Source organism: Cotesia typhae, unplaced genomic scaffold (assembly GCF_013202065.1).
Source record: "Cotesia typhae breed Kobodo isofemale line unplaced genomic scaffold, CoteBio_Ctyphae contig_83, whole genome shotgun sequence".
In the NCBI taxonomy this organism is placed as follows: domain Eukaryota; kingdom Metazoa; phylum Arthropoda; class Insecta; order Hymenoptera; family Braconidae; genus Cotesia; species Cotesia typhae.
In genome coordinates, this window is record NW_027423769.1 from 413,426 (window position 1) to 438,449 (window position 25,024).

General features: G+C 32.1%; 1 protein-coding gene across 4 annotated transcripts in view; it reads right to left on the bottom strand.

Moving 5' to 3' along the window:
• The window catches only part of Ten-a (Teneurin-a transmembrane protein), a 289,448-nt gene that overhangs the window by 15,401 nt on the left and 249,023 nt on the right, over positions 1–25,024 (bottom strand). For all 4 annotated transcript variants that reach the window (XM_074252094.1, XM_074252093.1, XM_074252096.1 and 1 more), the window contains 8 exons: positions 13,472–13,743; positions 4,691–4,810; positions 3,910–4,601; positions 3,572–3,785; positions 2,173–2,437; positions 1,938–2,068; positions 1,688–1,834; positions 1,421–1,628 (listed from right to left, as the gene is read on the bottom strand). In XM_074252094.1, coding sequence (XP_074108195.1) covers positions 1,421–1,628; positions 1,688–1,834; positions 1,938–2,068; positions 2,173–2,437; positions 3,572–3,785; positions 3,910–4,601; positions 4,691–4,810; positions 13,472–13,743 — 2,049 coding nt within the window. The remainder of the gene's footprint in view (positions 1–1,420; positions 1,629–1,687; positions 1,835–1,937; positions 2,069–2,172; positions 2,438–3,571; positions 3,786–3,909; positions 4,602–4,690; positions 4,811–13,471; positions 13,744–25,024) is intronic.

The window sequence follows — 25,024 nt, forward strand, 5'->3', positions numbered from 1 at the left end:
AAATAATAATAATAACAATACGGAAAGGAGCTAATTAAGAAAAGGTACGCGAAAGCAAATGCTAGTCGTGAATATAAATATTTATAAAAAAAATATTTTTTTTTTTTTAAACTCTTATTTGTCTCATTATATTATTTATAAATTTATTTGCGGACTGAGTCACAAACGGCTATTGGGTGAGTGATTTTGGTGATTTGGTTTAAGGTTTAAACACATAAGGTTAAAACACTAGACAATACACGATTCCCGAGGATACAAATTCAACAATACGCTGCGTCTTTGCAATAATCAGAGAACCTGTCAAGTAACTTTATTTTATTTTTTTTCTAAAATTTACTTTTGAAATATTTAAAAAAATAATAAAAGCAAATAAATAGACTGTAAAAGCTCTGAAGAATGATTTATTTATCTATTTATTGTGAAGAAATAAAGTTACTTGAGTGTATAGAGCTGGTATTGTTGAAGCGAGCGTGAATGGATTTGAAGTCCTCGGGAGGGAAAGGTGGCCAGGTTACAAACACTAGGATCGGATGGTTGGTTTATATGGTTCGAGTTTTAAATGAGCTCGGACCGGAATTGGAGTGAGCTTGTCATCACCCAACGCGGCAGACCTGAGGGTTTTCGACAAGATTCGACAGCGATTTAAAACGTACCATCCCGTGGGATACGTTGAATAAAACGGCTAGACGTCCTTGCTACTTGACCGTCCACGACAGAGTACTAACTATACATTTAACCTTTTTTTACGTCTGTCGTATCCTGTCCTGTCCTGTCTTGGATTTTCTGTTACTGCTTCGAGAATTCCTCCGTACTGTGTGTAAAAGTATTTTTATTTCCCGGCTTTTAGGACTCGACGCATTGCTCCCTTGACACTGCGAGGAATTTACGGATTTTCTGTCTTTACTTACAAGACTACTTTAAATGAAAGCTTTTATTGCATCCAACTACTTTGTATTAAAATATTTTTTCCCTTAAAAAAATTACCCCTAAATTTATTATATAATAATAATAATAATAATAATAATAATAATAATAATAATAATAATAATAATAATAATAATAATAATAATAATTATTATTATTATTATTATTATTATTATTCTCTGTCGTGAATTATCAACGGTCAGGTATAATGACACCTAGCAAGTTATAAATAAATAAATTGCTCGCCACGTGCCTCGAATATTTATAAAAAATCGTGGCAATAAATCTATCGCGAAACCTACTGGTAAAAAAAATTACTTTATTACATATAATATTTTAAATTATCAATTATTTAATCTATTTTTTGATAAAACTATTTAGAAAAATAATTTCTCTCTTTTTTTTTTTTTTTTTTTTTTTTTTTTTAATTTAAATTTAATTTAAGTCTTATAATTAATCATTTGTACTAGTCAAACAAACAAAAAGCTGATCCTACCTTTCATCATACTCGTCAGCGTGGACGTAACTCTGGACACTTTTCTCCTCGATGAGGAACTTTACCCTTAGCCAGAAGGACGCAGTCACGCTCGGTGGTTGCTTGCGAAGGAGAACTTCTACCGGGTCGCTGCTCACCAGACACATCAGGTGTTTAGAGCAGGCTGGTTGAGAGCAGCACTCGCTGTCAAAGCAGTCCGTCATTCCGTCTGAAATTTATTTAAAATTAAATAAAAAAATCTGGATTGAAAAAAAATATTTTTCTTACCATTGTTATTGTCTATGTCGTCTTTGCACTCAGTCTCAAGCTCGATACTGCAGTCTCTGCCAGCCCAGCCAGCAGAGCACTCGCAGCTGTATTCTCCAGTCTGAAGCGTACAAATTCCGTGTCTGCTGCACCCATTCTCACACCCGGCTGAAAATAATCCCAATTAGTTTTATCGGATAATTTTTATCTCTTAAATTTATTATATAATTATACAATTAGATAATAGCCAATAAAAAAAGTAACTACTCACGTAAAGTACAGTGGCGTCCGTTCCATCCTTGGCTGCAAACACAAGTGCCGTTTTTGCACTGGCCGTGTTCCGCGCAACGGGGATCGCACGGCTTTTGATCGCATTTGGTTCCCGTCCAACCGTCGTGGCATCTAAAAAACGTCCGATAATTTTTAATAAATCATCCCTTACAACAATGAGACCGACAAGTGTCTCAATTTATTAAAATTTTAATTTTAATTTTTAGAAAACTCACTTGCAGAGGCCTTGCTCGCAGGAGCCGTGAGGCCCGCAGTCCAGGCTGCAGCTTGACTGAGAACAATCCCCGCCGGTCCAGTGCTCCTCGCAGATGCAAGCCCCGGTCTCGAGGTCGTAGGAGCCGTGGTCGGAGCATCCCGGAAGACACTGGTAAATCCTCTGGTCTACTTGGTCGCATTTTTCTCCTTGCCAGCCCGCTTTGCAGTAACATTTACCCGCTACACAAGCTCCGTGCCCGCTGCACGTGGGGTCTCGACAGTCCGCTGTAAATTTAAGGACACAAATAATTAATGACTGGAGTGAGCTATGATTAATGCTTAAGTTATATCTCAGATTTTATAAAATTCTCGTAGCTATAAAAATGCATTCGTGGCTCTCTAACTACTGATTACAGTAACAGACCGAATGAATGGACAAACTTTTTAAATTATTACTCCCCGAACAATAGTTTTTCCTTCCGTCAGTCTCTTAGCTAACTACCTAAGAATAAAACTTTAAGTATTTCTTAAATTATAGACGGAAAAATAATAATATTTTTTATCGTTTAAAATTATGCTAATTTTTAATAGTAATTTTCATTTTTTACCCAATAAAAGTTAACATAATTATTTTTGACTATAAAAAAATTTTTTTTAGTGTATTTAAGGCCTAAAAAAAAATTTTATAAGGGTTGTATCTTAAATGTATGGGTAAGTATAATATAATAGTGGAATAAGTATAAATTTGAATAATAAATCTATCTAGTTGTTATATAGTATTTTAAAAATTTTTACATCCTATACAATGGCCATTGAAATATAATGCGATGGATGTTATTATTATTATTATTATTATTATTATTATTATTATATGTATATAACGAAATAAGCAGAGTTAGTATGAATTTGTGAATAGTAGGTTTTATATAATAATATTTTCTTCTTTACATCGTCAGCCATCCGGAATTTATTTTTCGAGTAGAGTAGTAGAATCGTATCCAACGCGCATCGCATTATGTGAGACGTGGGGGTGGATATGGAATAGAGTACAACGAGAAAGAGTATACCGAGTGACATAACGGTTCTGCGAAAATCTACGGAATATTTATGTAAATCTTTGCGAGAAAGAAATCTAGCAGTGTAGGCCCTCCCTATCTCGGCCACATATAAATTCATCATACCCGCAAATCCTCTGGCATTAATTATAGGTCATACATAATTGTATGTGTAATACACATTGTGTATATATTTATATGGATCTGCATCTAGCTGTTAGCTTTCGTTTTGCAAAATGGTAGACCATTAAAAGCTCGAGACAATTAATTGCTCGACTCAATTAAGAAGTGAATTAAATAATTTACAAGGAAGCTACGAAAAAAGTGTAGACGTTAATTGTTAAATATAAATAAAAGTACTTACGATCTCCGCAGAACTCGCCCTTCCATCCGGGATTACAGACACAAGACCCTCTAACACATTGTCCATGTGAATTGCAATCAGGAACCTGACAATCACCCAGTGGAATGTCACATTCTAAACCCTTCCATCCTTCTTCACAGTGACAAATCCCGCCTCCGTATTGTCCGTGAGACGAACACAGTACTGGACAAACGCTCTTGCTACAATCAGCTCCCTAAAATTTAATCATTGGGTTATTGAAAAATAATTCCAATAAATTAATTAATAATTGCAATAAAAAAATTTTTTAAAAATAAGTATCAAAAAATAAAATAAATTGATCGAGAATATTGAAGTACCTGATAACCGTCAACACAATCACATTTCCCGAGATAACAAGAGCCGTGTCCAGAGCAATCATTAGGACATGTTGTAGAAACACCCTCAGCAACGGTGACAACGAGCGTAACTTTGTACGGCCGTAACTCATCATTATAAACAGATAGAAACCAGCGTCCGGTATCGAGGTACTGTAATAAACTGACATTGACATACAGTGGCTCGTGTGTTTGCCTCTTCATCAAGATATGCTGGTAGTTATCGATATCGTCGTTGTTATCCCGATTACCCGGACTGGCACGCTCGTCGACCGAGCGGACTTTCTCGTGCATAATTGACTCCTCCATAAAACTGACCGCACCGGGGATGACTTGTCGCTTGGACCGCTGGTCTACGCGGCCTCCACGTACGAATTTAACAAAGTCGTACTGGGTGACACTTGGCGCGACATTTCGGCGTCCGTACACCGCAAAGTTAGCACTCCAGGGCAGCGTCAAGTTAAGTCTGATGAATGCCGCCTGCTTGTTACGGAACTCGGAATGCCAGAAGTTGTACGGAAGAATCGTTGCAAAGTGGGCGACGTCGTAAGCCTTGAGTTCCAACACTGCTGGCCATTGTTGGGCAGATTGCTGTGTCTGAGGGTCACTCTGTTGCTCTCCACTGCTGCTGTCGGATGCGCTCGAGTGCTCCGCCGTGCTCGTAGGTAGAGATTCTGATTAAAATTAATTTTTTTTTTTTATTATAAAAATTATTTAAATAATATTTTTAATTTAGGGAGAAAAAAAAAAAAATTAATCGCACCTTCTGTCGGCAATTGAGTAGAAATCGGATCGTGTATATTTGTGTTTTCATGGGTCACTGTCTTCAAATCTTGGTCCAGAATGCAATTCGCGTTGTCTATTGGTCGCATTGAGCTCACAGCTGTAATAACAATCAAGTATGTTGATTAAATAAAATGAAATATTAATTTAGGATCTTTTATTTAATATTTAGAGCTGAGTGAGAGAATTTATGTGGGTCATAAATTAAAAGAATCAATTTGGAGATTAACTCGGTGGATAAGATATAAAAGGAGAGAAGGCTAAAATAAAAGGGAAGAACCTCGAGTATTGGTAAGTGTAGTTAGGCTGGAAGATATAAGTGTTTAATGATTATAACTTGAGGGAGAAGGGAGAGACATTAGTTTTATTCTGTGACTTGATCGATAGTCTCGGCTTTTAAATAAAATCTCTTGACGAGTCAATAATTTGTCAAAATTCACACAGCCGACGAGAGTATATCTGTATGGGATAATCTGAAGGATTGTTATCAAAAAGTCGCTCAACGGTGTGTTTTAAAAATGTAAAATAAAATAAAAAAGGCGGGATTGTAAATGCCGAGTGGGCTGACTAGCTTGCGTGCTATTGAGAATCTCCAAAGCCATTTGAATTCACATTTTAACGAACGTTTTGCCGACCTTTTATTTTCAATTTTCATTACACTCTTCTCTCTCTCTTTTTTTTTTTTTTTTTTTTTTTATTTATTTTTTATTTATTCTATTTTATTTTATTTTATTTTTACTCTCTTTTTATTTTAATTTCGTTTAATTCTGGCAGTACCCAAACGGCCAGAGGAAAACAAAGGGTTGTACAATGAGATTTGTCGAAATTTCATTTGGATTCATTTCTCTGGTGTACTCTCACTCAGAATGAATCTCTTTATGCGAAAATTCCAATAATTGTGTACATATACAGGGTGTCTCTGAAGTGGCGGGAGTAATTGTTGGGGTCGATAGAGAAAAAAATACTGAATCGAAAGTTCCTGAGCCAAAAATTTTTTTGGGCCATAGAATTTGAGTTATGAATTAAAAACGATAGCCAATCAGAAGCGCGCTATTCGAGAAATGAAAATGAGCGGGGAAGTAGAGGAGACGCGAGAGTGAGATGCTGCAATAGCAGCTTACTCGCTCACACAAAGCCGAGCATGAGAGGGGATTGTGACGCTATGAGCCGAGTACGTAAGTGTGAATGAGTGGATGTATGAGGTCGCAAGCGGACGGCTTAATGTATGAGTGTGTGTCCGTGTATCGCAGCATTATTGGAGGCGTTGTAACGCTGAATTAAAGCTAACCGGGTACTCTAAGACAGAGGAAAAAATTTTAATTTTTATTTTTATTCGAAAAAATTTAATAAAAAAAAATAAAAAGGCCCAAGATTTAACCAGACCCACAGAAACGGAGAGTAAATTTTTAATTCTCATTTATTTTGCTGGGGATTATTTTCAAATACAAAAAAAAAAAAGGCTAAGATTCAACTGGAATCCAAAAAGAGATGGATGAAAAAATTTTATTTTTATTTTTAATCAGCAAAATTATTTTTCTTTAAAAAAGAGCCCAATCTCGACTGGAGCAAGAAAAATGATTGAAAAATTTTATTATTAATTTTCAATCAACAAAATTATTATAAAAAAATAAATGGGCCCAAGTCTCAACCGGACCCAAACAAACGGATAAAAATTTTTATTACTTACTTAATTTGCTGGAAATTATCTTTAAAAACGAAAAAATGCCCAAGACTCGATCGGATCCAAAAAAATAACAGTACAAAAATTTTTCCTTATTTTCAATCAGCAAAATTGTTTCTTTTAAAAAAGGCCCAATCTCGACTGGAGCAAAAAAATGATTAAAAAATTTTATTATTAATTTTCAATCAACAAAATTATTTAAAAAAAAAAATAGTCCGCAGACTCAACCGGACCCAAACAAACAGATAGATAGTTTTAATTACTTATTTATTTTGATGGGAATTATTTTAAAAACGAAGAAAATCGCCCAAGACTCGACCGGACCAAAAAAAAAAAAAAATAAATTGAAAAATTTTGTTTTCATTTTCAATCAGCCAAATTAATTTCTTTTCGAAACAAGGCCCAATCTCAAACAGACTAAGAGAAACTAATTAAAAAATTTTATTTTTTATTATTAATCAAATATTATTTAAAAAAGAAAATAAGCCACAGACTTAACCGGACTTAAACAAACGGATAGAAAATTTTTATTACTTACTTAATTTGCTGGAAATTATCTTTAAAAACGAAAAAAATGCCCAAGACTCCATCAGACCGAAAGGGAGATGAATAAAAAAATTTTACTATTCATTTTTAATCATCATAATTAACTTTTTTATAATAAAAGGCTCAATTTCGACCGGACCCAGAAAAAATGATCCAAAAATTTTATTTTTTATTGTTGATCATCAAAACTAATTAAAAAAACAAATGAGGCCCTAGACTCAACTGGACCCAAACAAACGGATAAATAATTTTTATTACTTATTTATTTTGCAGGAAATTATTTTTGAAAACGATAAAAATGCCCTAGACTCGACCAGACCCGAAATAAAATAAATTGAAAATCTTTGTTTTTCTATTTTTAATCAGCAAAATTATTTTCCTTTGAAAAAGGGCCTGATCTCGACTGGAGCAAGAAAAAATAATTGAAAAGTTTTATAATGAATTTTTAATCAACAAAATTTTTTAAAAAAGAAAATAGGCCCCAGACTTAACTGGACCCAAACAAACGGAAAGAAAACTTTTATTCCTGTTTTTTTTGTTGGGAATTATTTTTCGAAACAAAAAAAAAATTGCCCAAGACTCGACCGGACCCGAAAAAGATAAATCGAAAAATTTTATTTCTAAATATTAATTAACTAAATTATTAAGAAAAAAAAATAGACCCAAGACGCAGCAGGACCCAAATAAACGGATAGAAATTTTTTATTACTTGATCACCAAGATTAATTTTCCTTGAAAAGAAAGGCCCAATCTCAAACAGACTTCGAATAACTGATTGAAAAATTTTATTATCAATTATTAATTAACAACATTATTCTTAAAAAAATTAATAGGCCCCAGACTCAATCGGACCCAAACAAACGGATCGAAAACTTTTATTTCCCATTCATTTTGCTAGGAATTATTTTTAAAAACGAAAAAAATGCCCAAGACTCGACCAGAGCCAAGAATAGAAGAATGCAAAAAAATTTATTTTCTCTTTTCAATAACAAACAAAAATTTATTGAACAAAAATCAGCCTAATCTTGACAAGACGATAAAAAACTGATTGAAAAAATTTATTATCAATTATTAATTGACAAAATTATTTCAAAAAAGAAAATAGGCCCCAGACTCAACCGGACCAAAACGAACAGATAGAAAATTTTTATTACTTATTTCTTATGCTCGGAATAATTTTTGAAAACAGAAGGAATTGCCCAAGACTCAACCGGACCCAACCAAACGGATGGAAAACTTTCATTTCTCATTTATTTTGCTGGGAATTATTCTGTAAAATAATTTTTCAATTAATCGTCAGGTAAAATGTCAAAAAATAAATTAAAACAAACATTGAACTCAAGTCCCAATAATTTTGATATTTTAATTAAAATTATTTTTTAATTAATTGACAGGTAAAATGTCAAATAAGGAATTGAAAAAAAAAATCGCTCTCGAGTCCTGATAATTTTGATATTTTTATTAAAATTATTTATCAGTTAATTAACAGGTAAAATGTCAACTAATAAATTAAAAAAAAAAATTGAACTCAAGTCCGAATAATTTTGATATTTTAATTGAAATTATTTATCAGTTAATTGACAGGTAAAATGTAAAAAAATATACTAAAAAAAAAATCGCTCTCGAGTCCTGATAATTTTGATATTATTATTAAAATTATTAATCACTTAATCAACAAGCGAAATGTCAAATGATAAATTAAAAAAAAATTGAACTCAAGTCCGAATAATTTTGATATTTTTAATAGAATTATCTATCAGTGAATTAACAGGTAGAATGTCAAATTATAAATTAAGAAAAAATTGAACTCAAGTCCGAATAATTTTGATATTTTTATTAGAATTATCTATCAGTGAATTAACAGGTAGAGTGTCAAATTATAAATTAAGAAAAAAATTGAACTCAAGTCCATTGTTTGTCCGGTTGATTCTGGGCCCTATTTTTTTTTCAAAATAATTTTCTCGATTAATAATAAAAAATAAAATTTTTCAATCAGTTTCTTCTAGTCCGGTTGAGATTGGGCCTTTTTTGAAGAAACATGATTTTGGTGATGATTGAAAATAAGGGAAAAAATTCTTTTAATTATTTTTTTGGGTCCGATCGAGTCTTGGGAATTTTCTTCGTTTTTAAAAATAATTTCCACCAAATTAAGTAAGTAATAAAAATTTTTATCCGTTTGTTTGGGTCCGGTTGAGACTTGGGCCCATTTATTTTTTTATAATAATTTTGTTGATTGAAAATTAATAATAAAATTTTTCAATCATTTTTTCTTGCTCCAGTCGAGATTGGGCTCTTTTTTAAAGAAAAATAATTTTGCTGATTAAAAATAAAAAATAAAATTTTTTCATCCATCTCTTTTTGGATTCCAGTTGAATCTTAGCCTTTTTTTTTTTTTTGTATTTGAAAATAATCCCCAGCAAAATAAATGAGAATTAAAAATTTACTCTCCGTTTCTGTGGGTCTGGTTAAATCTTGGGCCTTTTTATTTTTTTATTAAATTTTTTCGAATAAAAATAAAAATTAAAATTTTTTCCTCTGTCTTAGAGTACCCGGTTAGCTTTAATTCAGCGTTACAACGCCTCCAATAATGCTGCGATACACGGACACACACTCATACATTAAGCCGTCCGCTTGCGACCTCATACATCCACTCATTCACACTTACGTACTCGGCTCATAGCGTCACAATCCCCTCTCATGCTCGGCTTTGTGTGAGCGAGTAAGCTGCTATTGCAGCATCTCACTCTCGCGTCTCCTCTACTTCCCCGCTCATTTTCATTTCTCGAATAGCGCGCTTCTGATTGGCTATCGTTTTTAATTCATAACTCAAATTCTATGGCCCAAAAAAATTTTTGGCTCAGGAACTTTCGATTCAGTATTTTTTTCTCTATCGACCCCAACAATTACTCCCGCCACTTCAGAGACACCCTGTATACGCCTGTGTATTATCTCACACGTCAGAGAGATTTAAATTCACGCGTAAATTGTTCTTTTTTTTTTTCGTAACACCCCTTTGCTTTGTTCACAAGATTATCGATAATTATTTTATTTCACGCCGCTGAGATAATATCTAATTTCGTAAAACTCATTTATAAGAATTATATTTTTATCCCGGCGTTGTTGATATTATTATCATCATAAAAACTTTTATTTTATTATTTTATTTTTTATTTTTTTTAATAAACTAATGTAACGTAATGACATTTTATTTTTCAGCCCCTTTTTGTGCCTGTTTTTGCCTCGTAACCAACCAACCAACCTTAACCGGGAAATCCAATAAAATAGTGTGGACTCATTGACGTCAGTATTGAAAAATAAATAAATTAAAGTTAATCATATATAGCTAATATTGTATTTGAAAAGTTGTGTGTTCATAAGGGTAAGAATATTGAATTTTATGGACACGGTAAACTTTAAAACTTTTGACATTTCGTATTTACCAAGAAGGAAATACTGTTTTACAAAGTTAAAACTGAAAAATAACTTTCAGAGTACACGGCGCTGGTACCGGGGAAGCCCTTATCGGGAATAGAAAGGTCAGAGGAGGAAATCGCAAATCCAATACTAACGTGTCTGCATAAAGACTATTCCTTTGAGGGTCTAGTCTGCCCAGCGAATGGTAACTATTGTGAAATTTAGTTCCAGTCAAATGCGGACTCATTTGCTTATCAAAAAACCCGACAAAGAACTTAAATCAGCGAATCTCTGTTTCGATTTAATCGAAAATCTTTTAGAATTTTTATCAATAAAAATAAATATTTTTCCAAATGATTAGCTTGCAAACAAGCAGTTATCTCTATTGAAATCAGTATTTTGGATTTACAAATCTCGCTAAGAGGATTCTTAATAAATTGGAATAAAAACGGATAAGAATGAAGCAGATATGATATCAGATGTATTACCCAGTAAGTATTCAACTCTATCTATCTATACCTTGGTAACTTTTTCAATTACATCTACCCAAACTATTATATACACGTATTACCAGTTTGAGAACTTGAGTTTCGGTGCAGGAGCTCTGGAATCGATGATACCAGAACTAAAATTCTGGAGTTATATTCATTGGATTATCACCGGATAATCCATCCAACTATTCCAAATTTATCACCCAGCTGTACATAACTTCCCGTCAAATACGTCTACCTCTTGATCCATTGGTCTTTATAAGACGCGATATTTTTACAATACTGATAAAATAATTTTAATTACTTTATCAGATATTAAATTAAATAAAAGTCCTCGGGGATTCAGGGATTCAGGGATTAAAAAATAAAATATTGGTTTTATTATTTGTTGAGATACTGCAGTAGAAATTTAACGATTGATCCCAGTAAAATTGCATCCCAGGAGTTTGAGAATTTCATGGCACATTAAGAGGTTATTTTTGTGTAGTTTATTGGAAGCGCCAGAAGCGCCAGCAGTAGTTACTGGTTGGCAAAGAGACCCAATTCCCAACAATTTCCGTAACCTTTTGCACCTGTGTGTCTCTTTGGATCGATGATTGTAGTTATGGAAGACGTCTGCTGCTAGTGATACGTGCTCCTTGGATTTCCTTCTGACGAGGGTCAGATAACTCTGTTTAAGCTTTTCGAAAGCTATTTTATCTAAACAAATGATAACTCGGTCTTGTCGTCTATTAAAATCATCTTTAAGTGCTTTAATGGAATAAAACTTTTATTTTTGTGTTTTTTGTTTTTTTTTTTTCCAACAGACGAGAAGCCGTGGATTTAAATTAAAACAAAACAACTAACCGGACAAACCAAAGTTTGGGCTGGAAAAATAATTGTTCGGATGAAAAGCAAACATGATTGTTGAAAATAAAGAGGAAAAAAGGATTGAAATATCGTGGAGAATAATAGGGCTGTCAGTTATAAGATAAATAAGTCTGACTGGAGATTCAAAAAGTTTAACGCGTGAAGTAGGGAGTAAAAAGGGTGGATTAAACGAATGCAACGACAAACAGCCAGATTGGATTCTCCAGTCGATTTACCAGAATATGCAAGTGCACCAGAAATAACTTTACTCTCTACACTGTACCTTTTCGAGGGTTTTAAATTCGTTGTTCTGCGACAAGTATTATACGAAGAGCTGGAACAGGAGGACCAAAAGACCGTGAGAGAGTAAAAGAGAGGGGTATCAACCTACCTACGAAGATGAGGAGTATGAAAAAGGAAGAAAAGGATATGGGCTCATGGTATATTCCTTTTTATCCATTTTCTATGGCTCTTCAATCCCATTTATTTCCATCCACTTTCCTGGGGATAAATCATCCTACCTTACACATTTCCAGAACCTTGACCGTCGTCCCGGATTTTCGTATCTGCTTGGACAGACTACCAAATGAGGAAGCTAAATCCTTAAATTTTTTTTTATCGATTCTTTTTACCTTTACCTTTTATTCTCCATAAACTAAATTCCCGTTTAAGAGTCGTTCATGAAAATTCATCAATTTAACTCCTTCCCGCTTCTAATCTTTCATTTGGTATCGCCTCAAGAAATATCGCACCAACATTTACATATTAACTCCCCGTCAACATCGCTTTAATTATCTTATGAATTTAAATTGCGTATATATATATATATATATATATATATATATATATATATATATATATATATATATATATATATATATATATATATATATATATATATATATATATACGTACATAAATAAACCCACTCCAGAAAAACCACCAGCGGACCTTTTTATTGCTGGTGTTGGAAAAAAAGCTAAAAAAGCTAAAAAAAAAAAAAAAAAAAAAAAGCTCTACACTCTGGCGCTAGACGTGAAGATTTTATTGATGAGCAAGCAAAGAATAAATTCAAGAGAAGATAAAAACGCTCCCCAGAACAAAACATAAAAGAGGACACCAGTGACAGTTGGTCCTGTCGAGCGGTCACTGGTAATCAGAATTAGGAAGTAGGGTCAGTGATTGCTATACCCAACACAGAGACACCAAACAGCCGCGATTATTAGGGGAAATTTTCCTCAAACAATTGCCACGGATTTAATCTCACATTTTGACAAAATTTTTGTCCGCTGATATTGCATTGGAAATCCCTCGTGACAATATTACCAAATACATTTATTATGTAACGGTTAAATATTCCTCCCTCGTGGCGGCCGTGGCAACTTTCCGACTTGGCACTCTAGAAATAATCGATTCCTGAAGGAAGACGCTGAGATCTACTTAAAAGATAACCCAAGTGAGAAGAAAAAGGAAGAAGACCACTATAGCAAGCCCAAGAGCAGTATTTAGTGACTAGGGCCGACGACCCGGCGATTAAGACGCCGGGCCAAAGCTAAAGGCACCCTCATTAAGCCAAATCGTTAACGGTCTATTGGCTTATTGAGAATCGAGGCTCTTATTCGCGTTTGCATTGACGCTCCATTGACAACACAACTTATGCAGACCGTGGCTTCATTGGTTCGTCCCACCGACAATAAAACGTGACCTCCATTTAGAAAATTCTTTCAAGCTTCTCTAAATTGACGGGCAAAATTTTTATTTTATTATTTTTTTTACGTACCTGCAAAGTACGCGAGGATCGCAGTCAGAGCGACGGTGAGGAGGATCAGTGCGACGGAGAAACACTTCCAGGAGCATCTGTGCTGACATCGCTTGTCAATGTGGAACCTCGATGGCGAGTACGGCGAGTAGTGAGGCCCCACGGCCGTCCGGACTGGGAAACTGGGCATCACCAGAGGCTGTCCTTGGGCTCCGGTGGTACCTGTGCCGTTTCCGGGGCCCACCATGCCTCCGAGGGAGCCAACGGTCACCTGCTGTTGCGGAGGCGGGAGTCTGCAATGGAAAAATTGATTTTTGATTAATGATCCTCGGATTTGTTGTAGGTTTATTTTATTGGGGACATTATTAACTATCGAGATACCGAAGATCTATCATTATTGCGTATTAAAGGCCGGAGTAAAAAATATTAAGCTCTGGAGTGATGTGTTGGTAGCTTTTTTTTGGAACTAAAGAGACAAGATCTGAAAAAAAAGTAAATTTTGGAGTCTCTTGTAAATCTTTCAGAGGGTGAGTTGTATGGTACTTTATACTCTGGTAGTTGTTCAAGGGGTGAAGAAAAAAGAGAATTGTCATACGTATCGGAGCTTAAGGGCACGTCGACCCGTGTCACTAGTTTTATCTTCGTCATTGTCGATATTTATGACTGTCGACATTCACGTGGAAGTTTTTTTTTTTTTTTCTTAATTTTTTACTTTACTCGGGACTGGAGAATTTAAGGACCTGGTAAATATAATTATTGTTCGATAATCGGATGAATTCGTGAATAGACAAAGTTGAATTTGGAAACCGCAACTATTCGAGACCTTTTAATAATAGAATGTCATTTAAATTCCATAAATAATATTGGGGAGTGACAGAGTGGTTTTAGCTGGCTTAGAAATACATGTGTACAGAAGTTTATATTATAACAAGCTTTGAGGGACGTACAATAGCCCCCATACTTTATTTTTTTTTCTTCTAATAATTTAATTGTCCTGCAATCTGTTATTTTTTTTTCTTTGTTGAATTACTCAATATTTTTTTTCAAGTGGAAACATTTGCTGACATAAAGAGGCTTTTCGATTTTTTTTTTTTTTTTTATCAATTTATTTATTGTGAAACTTTGAATTGAACAATTAGTGATTGATTGTCTTGAGAAAAAAATTTAATTTTATTTTGACACTTTAGAAAAAAAATTATGAAATAAAGAACTAATGGGGTATTTTTTTTAAACAATCGGGTTGTCAAGCAAACAAGTAAATAGAGTTTAATTTAATAAAAATGTAACACGTCATTAGTTTTAAAGGAGGGAATTATTTGAGAGTGTAACGATAAAAAATGTAAAATTTTTTTTTCATAAAAAAAATTTACTATCGTATAGTTGATTAAGTACAAGCCAATATATTTTTTATGAGTAAAAAAAATTTGGAACGTGTTTCTGGCAGAGCTCCGAATGGCTCAACATTAAAAGCGACAAAGGACAGAGAGATGAAATGATGCGACAAATAATCTTTTTTTTTTTGTCAAACTTGATATCATTAACTTGGAAATATATAAAAACGGATGAGAATTAATTTAGCAAAGCGATTGAGGTTAAGACTAGGTGGTGCTGTAGTATTTGTAGTATATACCGTTAGTGGGACTGTGACTATAATAGTAATAGCCTGACGGTTTGAAAAAGTTTAATGGCGCAATAATAGAAGCATTTCTTTCTTTCTTTCTTTTCCCGTTTATTTTTTTTTTTTATTTTTTTATTTTATGTATCATAGTTATTTTTTTTTTTTTATATTTTTTAGTACACTGGAAGACGGCCAGTTCTCCTATCACCTATCGTTTATATTGAGACAAAAGAAATTGCCCGTTTATATTTTGATCCCCGTATATTCTACCGAGATCAATATTACGTATATTTATTTCGTAAACTAAACCCTGATACGTGTTCCAGCAACTTAATCTTGGCTCTCAAAATCTAATGATAGATGTTTAATTAAAATAACTTTTTTCTCTGTTTTTTTTTTTTTTCTTAAATTTTTCCGTATTGTTTTACTCTCCAGATATTTTTCTGATGTATAAATTATTTTTTATTTTATAGCAACATTAATAATTCATGTGCGGTTAAAACTGCAGTGCGTATAGTGATAAAAATATGCATGAGAGAAAATAACGACGGGCGGAAAAAATTTTTAACAAAAGCTCTACTCTATCCCAGCTATATATATATATATATATATATATATATATATATATATATATATATATATATATATATATATATATATATATACGTCTCTATAATAAATATGGATATACATAGCTACATAACTATATACATATATTTATGGAATCCTGTTGATATACCATGGATGATGGGTACGCGTCGATTGCATCAATGTATAACACCGATTTACATTAATACGCGCCGAACCATACAATCACTGTCTACATGATACTTTTTGTCCTCTTTATTTTGGTAAACTCGTTATTGTAGTTATTTTATAATAAATAACATTTTTTTTTTTTATTCTATTTTATTTTCCGGGATTTAGATTATTTTTTTTTTTTTTTTCCTAAATAGAATGTATATTTAATAAATATTTTATGAACAATAAATTTTTATATGACTAATTAAAGATATAAAAAAATAAAAATGGAGTTATTTATTTTAAAGAAATTGATACTTTTAAAATAAATAACTTATCAAATTTGAGAGAAAATAAATTTATAATAAAATAATCTAATTCTCTGAAGCATAAAGATATTAATGCATACTCCAGACATAAATTAAAATTTTTCAGGAAATAATCCCGTGATAGTGATTACTCCTTAAAAGGTAATAGAGTTTAATCCGTTTAGAGAACAAAGTCGGTTAGTTTGAACAGAGAACTGTGTTATATTTCGTAATCGATGTGATGAATTAAGTTGGCACAGTGGGTGTTTGAGGTTTAAAGTCCTCATTTTACCGGGAGCTAACGATCTCTCAGCTTTCTCGCATACACGGATAGTAGGAGCGGTACTCAAAGGGAGCCAGGATGTTAGATAGGATGATAGGAGCCAAAGGAAACTAGAATCCACATTTCGGGTCACGATCTCGCAAGAAGATCGTACTAGCAGATGCGTCTCCGCCACCCGTCTGCAGCTTTGAGTTTGAGGATTCGGCAAGTCACGTACCGTGGCATCTACCCACGTAACCACCCCTCGGGGAATTGGTTCAAGTGCATGGAGCAATAATTTACAGAGATGAGTCTACAATGAGTCCGACCGACATCTTGGGACCCATTTTTGTGCTCTAATTGCTTTATTTCATTCGCCGCTTCAATTAATATCAATTTAGCGGACGAGTGAATAAATATATAACACAGAAAAAAATTAAAAAAAAAAAAAAATAAGCGAAGCTTTTACACTCGTGGCCTAAATTTATCAAAGTCAATATTAAAAGCTAATGGGCATTGTGACGCGATACACCCGATGTATATTGCATTCTAAGTGTCGGCTGAGTGGAAGATTGAACGATTCAACCACTCAGGACACTTTATTGATACATTTTATGTATACATATGTGGGCGTACGTGTGATTCAATTAGTTGAGCCTTCGACTGAGTCTAGATTATATTATTGAATGTCAAAATAAATTTATGTCGGGTCAGTTTATTTTTTTTTTATTTATTATTAAATCATTTTATATTTATTTTTATGTTATTAAGATATTGAACTTTGGATTTAATAAAAATATAATAAATAATTTTTTATTAGATTATTTTGCTGCGGAAATCGATTGTATGTTTACAAAGGAAGCTGTTAAAATAATTTTCCTGCGAGTATATTTTTTTTTTTTTATAATTTAATAAATATTTAAAATTATTTTTTTACAGCTCAGAATTTAATTTTTAAAATAAATAATAATTTACCGGCTGTGGGTGGTTTTATTAATAATTTTTTTTTTTTTTTTTTTAATAACTCTTCTTACTTATATTACTTAGTATGTAATTGCTGAAAGTAATTTTAAAAAGTGTCGTAGCGGGTATCTTTTATTACAAAAGCGGAATTTTTAATAAACATCTGATCCCAACACAGCTGCTAGTTTTTTTCTCGGCATAATATATATATATATATATATATATATTTTTTTTTTTTTTTTTTTCAGGAAAAGAAGCGAAAGAAGAAACGGAGTTGAGGCATAAAGGCAAGTAAAGAGTAACTTGAGAGCTTGGATGTCAAAAGAGAGTAGAGGACTGAAATCGAATCTCGCTTGCAGACTTTACTTGAGGATGAAAAATTACCAAGACGTATATCTGCCAGCAAGAGATCAGTCTTTTCTTTCTATCCCCTTCTTTTTCGGTCTTTATTTAAAACTCATTTTAAAACTATTAATTTTTATCCTGTGAAAAAAAATTTTCCAATAATAAAATTCAAATTTGTTTTTAAAAATTAATTAATCGACTTATATTTCCTGGATAATTTAAAAATGGGTAAAAAAATTTTTTTATTGGATTTTTCGATTTTAAAATTATTATTTTATATAAAATGTTTAGTGGGTGACACTTGAAGGGAAGTTATAAAAAAATTAGAGCAAGACTCGAGCCTTAAAAAGCACCAACGTCACTGTCATAAAACGACCGCGATACTTTTCTCGGAAGTTTTTATTTTAGTTAGGTTAAGTCGGTTAAAGGGTAATACAATTTCTTGCCAACCCTCTACTCTATATATATATATATATATATATATATATATATATATATATATATATATATATATATATATATATATATATATATATATATTTTCTTCTAGCCGAGTTCCAGAAAAATTAAATTTAAAAAATTGAAAAAACAAAGTTGAGAAAAATTTTAAAAATTCGCATAGCTTTGGTATTATTTTATTCCGTTATTGCAGATGATCGGAATTGAATAATGCAAGAAAGTACAGATAGTAGATACTGGATACTCTATGCAGACAAAGGAAAGATAAATGTACTTTATAGATCGCATGTAAAACCGGAATTTCCTCATTCAGCATATTGATTACACTTTTCGATATTGTAAAATATTTAAATTACAAAATAAGTTCAGTGTATCGGTTAAATAATGTTTACCCAACGAGTAGTAAATCAACATCTGAATTTGCTAACACAGATAATATTTTAACTTTAATATTTAGTAAATAAATTCTTATAAAACTAATACGAATCATGAGCTTTAGGGCTAATATATCCGTGACAGTGTGAATTCTATAAAATAAAACCTAAAAGAAAGACTACTTTAAGCCGGGATGTCATCAGAGTTGTGACTTTTTAAAATATAAAAAAAATATCTCCAGGCTTCCTGCGGCGTTTTTATTTTTTTTCTTATTTATTAGTCTCACCATGTACTCGTGGTTTGTCACTCGGGTTGTTTGCAAGCTAAATTACATCTTAATTGTTACTTTTTGGTAATTATGCGGCTAATTTATTCTGCGGATATAATTTTAGTAATTTTTTTTTTTTTTTTTCGATAAAATTGACCGTTTGAAAAAAAAAAAAAAAAAAATAGAATATATCATTTGGTTTTGCGATATTCGATCATTCCCGACACGGATGTCGTGCATTTCAACAACGTCAAAGGGAATTTCGTTGTTAGGATAAAAAAAAAGGTAGTGTTGTCTTGGAACAGTACACTAGGGGAGAATATTAGACCACGTGTGCCGGTAATAAGATTGGGTTCGTGACGACAATGCAAAAATGACAAGTCGACGAGTGTGTATATATCCGAGAGCGGGATAAAACGACGAATAAGGAGCCTACGTGATGAAGATAAAGATTACCCCCATCGCCGATTTTTAATTCAACAAAATATATTACTTTGTATACGAGTGATCAATAGATTCGATCTGACTAATTGCAGTTAATGTCTTGTCTCTTGTCTCTTGTCTCTTGGTCATTAATTTATATATATATCGTAGTTGTAATTGTAGTTAGATTAGACGCTATCAATAATGTCGTTTGAAATTTATCAATACACAGTACAGTACTAATATTAGTCTCTGATATTGTCCACTTATTACGTCTAAGAAGAACTTATTACCGCCCGCAGTATTTTGATCCTCTGAAAAGCGGGAAATTTTTTATTTATGTTAATCAAAGACAATAAAATTGAGAAAAAATGATTTTGAGAGCGATTAATAAAAAAACTACCGATCACCTGTCTTCGATAAGTTTGTTATCGAAAAACTTAAAATTTATCTAAGCCCCCTTCCTATCAACGGTGACTGACGCCGCGGCGAACATTAAAGTATATAACAGTAGTTTATTGTATTTTTTAATTGTTCGATAAGTACGAGAGAAATAAATACGGCGTTCGAATGTGACTGATCATTAACATCAACAGTGTACATTATTGAATTAATCTAAATGTAAGCCCACTCTCTGTTTATTTGTTTGAATAATATTCAACCGTCCAACGGGTTATATTTCTAAAATGATAATTCAGTGTCTCTTATTATTTTATTTAACCATTTATTGTAAGTTTATGGTAGTTATTTTTTGTTTACGTCTTATTTTTTTTTTTTTTTTTTTTTTAGTATCAATCGCGGTGATAATAAACAAATATTCTCCAGCGATTGTAATACTGAAGGAAGGTGATAGTCTTAAATTGATTTGTTTAAATTATGATAATTATAAATTTATCTATCCTCCTAATGAGAGTAATAACATTGTAAGTTTTGTTTTACTTTTCGTTCATTTTATTTTTGGTAATGTTCAATATTTTTTTTTTAATAATTAGATTGAAACATCATCAATAAATATAGAAGAATCAATAGATTTTTTGAGTGAAAAACCAATTGGCGTTTTAAAAAAATGTAAAACAGTCTATGGAGATACTGGATGGTACGGTTGCCAAAAAATAAACAGTCAATTTTCTAATTACTACGACCCTGATAATTTTCGTATTTATGTTTATGTAAAAAGTAAGTTTTTATTAAATTGACATTTATAATAAAATTTTAATTAGTAATTAATAATTTTATATTTATATTTTAGCTACGAAAAGTTATTTTGTAAATAAAAATTCGTTGAGGTTTTTGTTAGCAGAAACGAGTGATCAAATAACAATTCCTTGTCGGCCAACTAGCCCAAATTATACCGTAGAATTATTCCACAATGAAAATGTAAGAAATATTTTGTTTTTATCGTTATATTTATTGGTAGTAGTTGCTATTAAAAATTATTAAATAAATTTAATGGTGTAAGTAAATTTTATAAAAAAATTTTTACTTGCACCGGAGGTCAGCAATGATCCGGTATTTAAAATTATTGACAGTGCGATGAACTAACGAGTTTATTTGTCGTGTAAAATCATTAATTATTTCATTAATAGATTTTATGTTTTTTTTAATTTTTTTACGTAATTTTATTTTTTATTTCAGCTGATTTCAAATAACAGAAGAATTAAATTTGACCCGAAAGAAGGATTTTTTATTCCTGACCTGACAATCAGCGATGTCGGAGAGTACACGTGTAAAATAAAAAATGTGGATTATCAGGAAGAATCTTCATTCTTTCTTCAAATTATAAGTGAGTTATAAATTCAAGTATTAATTTTTAAATTTTTAAATTTTTAAATTTAAAATTTAATTTTTTTTTAGGTAAGATAAAAAAAATTAACCAGCCAGTTATATCAAATTATAATCGGCAAATGAACGTATTTAAAGGCCATGATTTACAGCTGAATTGTTCCGTTGAAATCGAGTCTAGTATTCTGTACACTTTACAGTGGATCAAGCCTAATAAAAACAAGGTAAATTAATTTAATATAATTTTATTTTTATTTGAAAAATTTACTCTAATTTATTTTATTTCAGACTTTAGATATTACGGAGGAATACTTTGAAAATCCTTTGGGAATTAATTTTTATCAAAAAGTCAAACTATTAACGGTTAGAAATGTTTCGAATGAGGATCAAGGCACTTACAAGTGTTGTATTAAGTCTAGTCCAATAATGAAGTGCACCCATGCATTAATAACTGTACAAGGTAACACTTTTTTGAGTTTAATATTTTTTTTTTTTTGCTCTAATTAATTTTAATATTTTATAGATCCAAATTATGAATATTTAAATATTACAAGTGAAATTTCTGAGATTCGGTATGAAAAAAAATGTAATCAGAGCATTACTTGGATCGTTAAATTTGACGCAAATCCTCCACCAACCGTACAGTGGTAAGTGGGAAAATTAAAAAATTTTTTAAATATTATCAATTTGTATTTTTTGACCGATCTAATGAATGCTCAATTTGTCAGGAACCATCCAAATCATCAGACAATCCAGAGTCGTCTACATAGTAACTATATCATAGTAAAGGCATCTCGGAAAGTACTATTACAAATAAATGTTTTATCAGAATTAGACACTGGAATTCATAAGGTGATTTTGACGAACCGCATGAAAAAAGTAAAGATATTTTTTGACCTTTACGTAAATTGTAATTAATTAAATAATTTACTTATAGTTGCTTTAATTTGTCAATAAAATATATTTATATTTTTTAATATTTTTTATATAAAAAAAAAAAAAGTATAAAAAGTATTGAGCACAAGAACTAAAGCTAGTGAGTCGTAAGTTTGTTGAAATCAGTGAAATGTGAAACAGCAAATGACATTCTCGTTTTACCATTGGGATAACGCGTCTTCCTCATCTTTCCCAACATAATACCATTCACTATTATATATTATTCCCGGGATTATTTTTTTTCAACGTCGTTTGCTTCTCGAAAAACGTATACTTACAGTAATGACACGAATGTCTCCGAGCTTACCGCCCTTTTGCACTCCAAAGACTCTCCATATTTCTCTAAGCCGTGTATATATACCCATTTGAGCATCTACCGTCTATTTTTCTTCGTTAACCCCGACGACAAGAATAAATTCACTTTCCTCGGGGAAACATCAACAATCTTACAACTTATTTCCTCCAAAACTCAATTTTTTATACAAATTAATCCCATTCATTCGGGATCGCGATCAAATTTAAAATAACAATCCTATTTAGAGCTACCAAAAAGGCCAAACAAAAATAAATACACAGATATTGATATTGATATATTACAGAAAAATAAAAACTACCATCGACAAAAGTTTATAAAATTTTAAATCTAATTTGATGGTAGTGCATTATCTATTGACTGGCAAGTCTCTGCTTTTGCGCAACCTACTTCCTTTCTTCATCTTCTTTCCGTTCTTATAAGCCCCGCCGGTTAGATGTGTACCTTACGTAGGTATATTACAGGTTCTTTTCCTCCGAGGGTTTTTCTCAGCGTGATGGAAAAGCTTCTCTATCGATTACACGTCCGGGAAAGCCCGCGAGGGAAATCGAGCAAGACTTGTACCGCCGTAAGGAAGATAGAGCCTACTCACTATCTCCAAATAATTATTTATAATAATAATAATAATAATAAACTCGGTAATACGATATCATTTTCTCAAAGCTTTCTCCAAGCATACCTTTTATTTTCTACCAAGTATGACCTTTTATATATATATATATATATATATATATATATATATATATATATATATATATATATATATATATATATTTTTTTTTTTAAATATTTTAGCTTTAAATTTACCAAAAAAAAAAAAAAAAAATATTAAAAAATTTTTTTTTTAATAGATAGAAAAAGATTGAATTTAATTTGTTGAAAAGGAGAATAAAATAAGTTAGCTCGGTTGTATTTGTATCGAAAGAGGGTATTCTGAGGAATAAGGAATATATATTTAATATATAACTGGGCGCCTGGTGGAAGTCATAGGATGGCATTGGGTATGCCAGAACCCGAGGTAACCTGGAAACCGAGGGTAGAAGAGGCCAAGGGGGAGGTCTTTGTTATTCGGGTTGCGCGACGTCGGCAATTTCCACCGGAATCGCAATAATTGCTAATAGTTAGCGCGCCGTGCGGTGCATTTCTCTTTACTCTTTATTCTTTTTCCCTCACCCTCACCCTCTACCCTCTTTTCGCATCTCTCCTCTTTACTCTCATTATCAGGGAACTTTAACTGACTGGATTCCCGGCGCTCTCTACAATTTATATACTAAAACAACCTTATTAAAGTTAAAACCGATCGTTGTCGGATTTAACAGATGCCCTGGGAATTTATTCAGTAATTATTTGTTGTTGTATTGGTTTCTAATGAGGTCTAGCCTTGCCGCTTGCTGGCAAGGAAAATAATGAAAACCGTATTTCTAAAGATAGTCGAGAAAAAGGTAATAAAACTAAAAAATAAAATATAAATCAAAAAGAAAGAATAAAGGAAGCAAAAGAGTGGACCAAGAGGGTTCCTGGTCTCGTATTTCCTGACAAGGAGCTTTCACGATGCCCGGCTAGTCCTCTGCAAACACACCAGGGATCTCCGAGCAAGAACCATCGATGCAGATACCGAGAGTTGAGAATGAACAGACGTTTAAAAAAACGCGTAAGAGAGGAACGAAAAAAAAAAAAAAAAACAGCTCCAAATAAAAAAGCTCGATGATGAAGAGGGAGAAAAAAAATAGTCCGTAGATCTCTAGATCTAGATCTAGATCCCCTTTGGTTGTACTCATCGGATCCCACCTGCTGGTTCTCGTGTTTTTATACCGCATCCACTTGACTGAAATTCATCATGCCACTTGAGTTTCAACAGCCCTGAGAAAATTATTTTCAACTCTTAAATGATGGACCTTTAAGTTCTGAGGCGCGATTACTGCTTTTCTTTTTTAGTTTTTAATTAATTTACTTTTAAGTATAGATAATATTGATTAAAAAAAAAAATATTTTAAACTTTGAAAAAAAAAAAAACGTAAAACATTTATTTAAAGAACAAAAAAAAATCCCCTGGAGAGTTTCTTAAAAATGAGTATTAAAAATAAAATATTAATACACTATTATATCGTATGGAAGCGAAGTGGAAGCTAATTGCAGAACGCATGTGTAAGATTAAGAGTCCACGGGCTATTTTCTCTCCGTGAAAGTAAACCATTAGCTCAGTGCACTATTTTTCAGCCCTTGCTTCTCCTCCGGGTCTTTCTCGGCACTTCCGTTCTTACTTTATCCACCGAGATTAAAACAACCCAGACACATTTCCCTCGCTTTATCCGGGGAACTCCCTTATTCATCGAGTCCGAAAAATAAACACTTTTCACTGTTGAGTTTCAGCTTTCAGGCTTTCGTCCGTTTTCTCGGGTCACTCAACTCTCTTATTTATTTAATACATGATGATTAAAAGTATTAAATTATAGTCAAGAATAATTATACTTTCTCTCTCGGTTTCTATTCACTCTCTGGTTATTTATTTCCCAAAAACTCGTACATGCTCTCTGCAATTTTAATGAGCTAAAGTTAAGATGACTAATTAACAGTCGACATCCTTTTCGTATACGTATATCCGGCTTAAACTTTATTTTCTATGCCTCTATTTGTGCTACGGTATCTATTAACGCAATTATAAAATTAGCGTCTTCAAAAATTTATTTATTATTTTAAATATTTGATTTTTTATTTTATAATTAATTTTTCTTAATTTTATATTTCTTTTTTAATTATTATTTACAATTAAATATTGTAGAA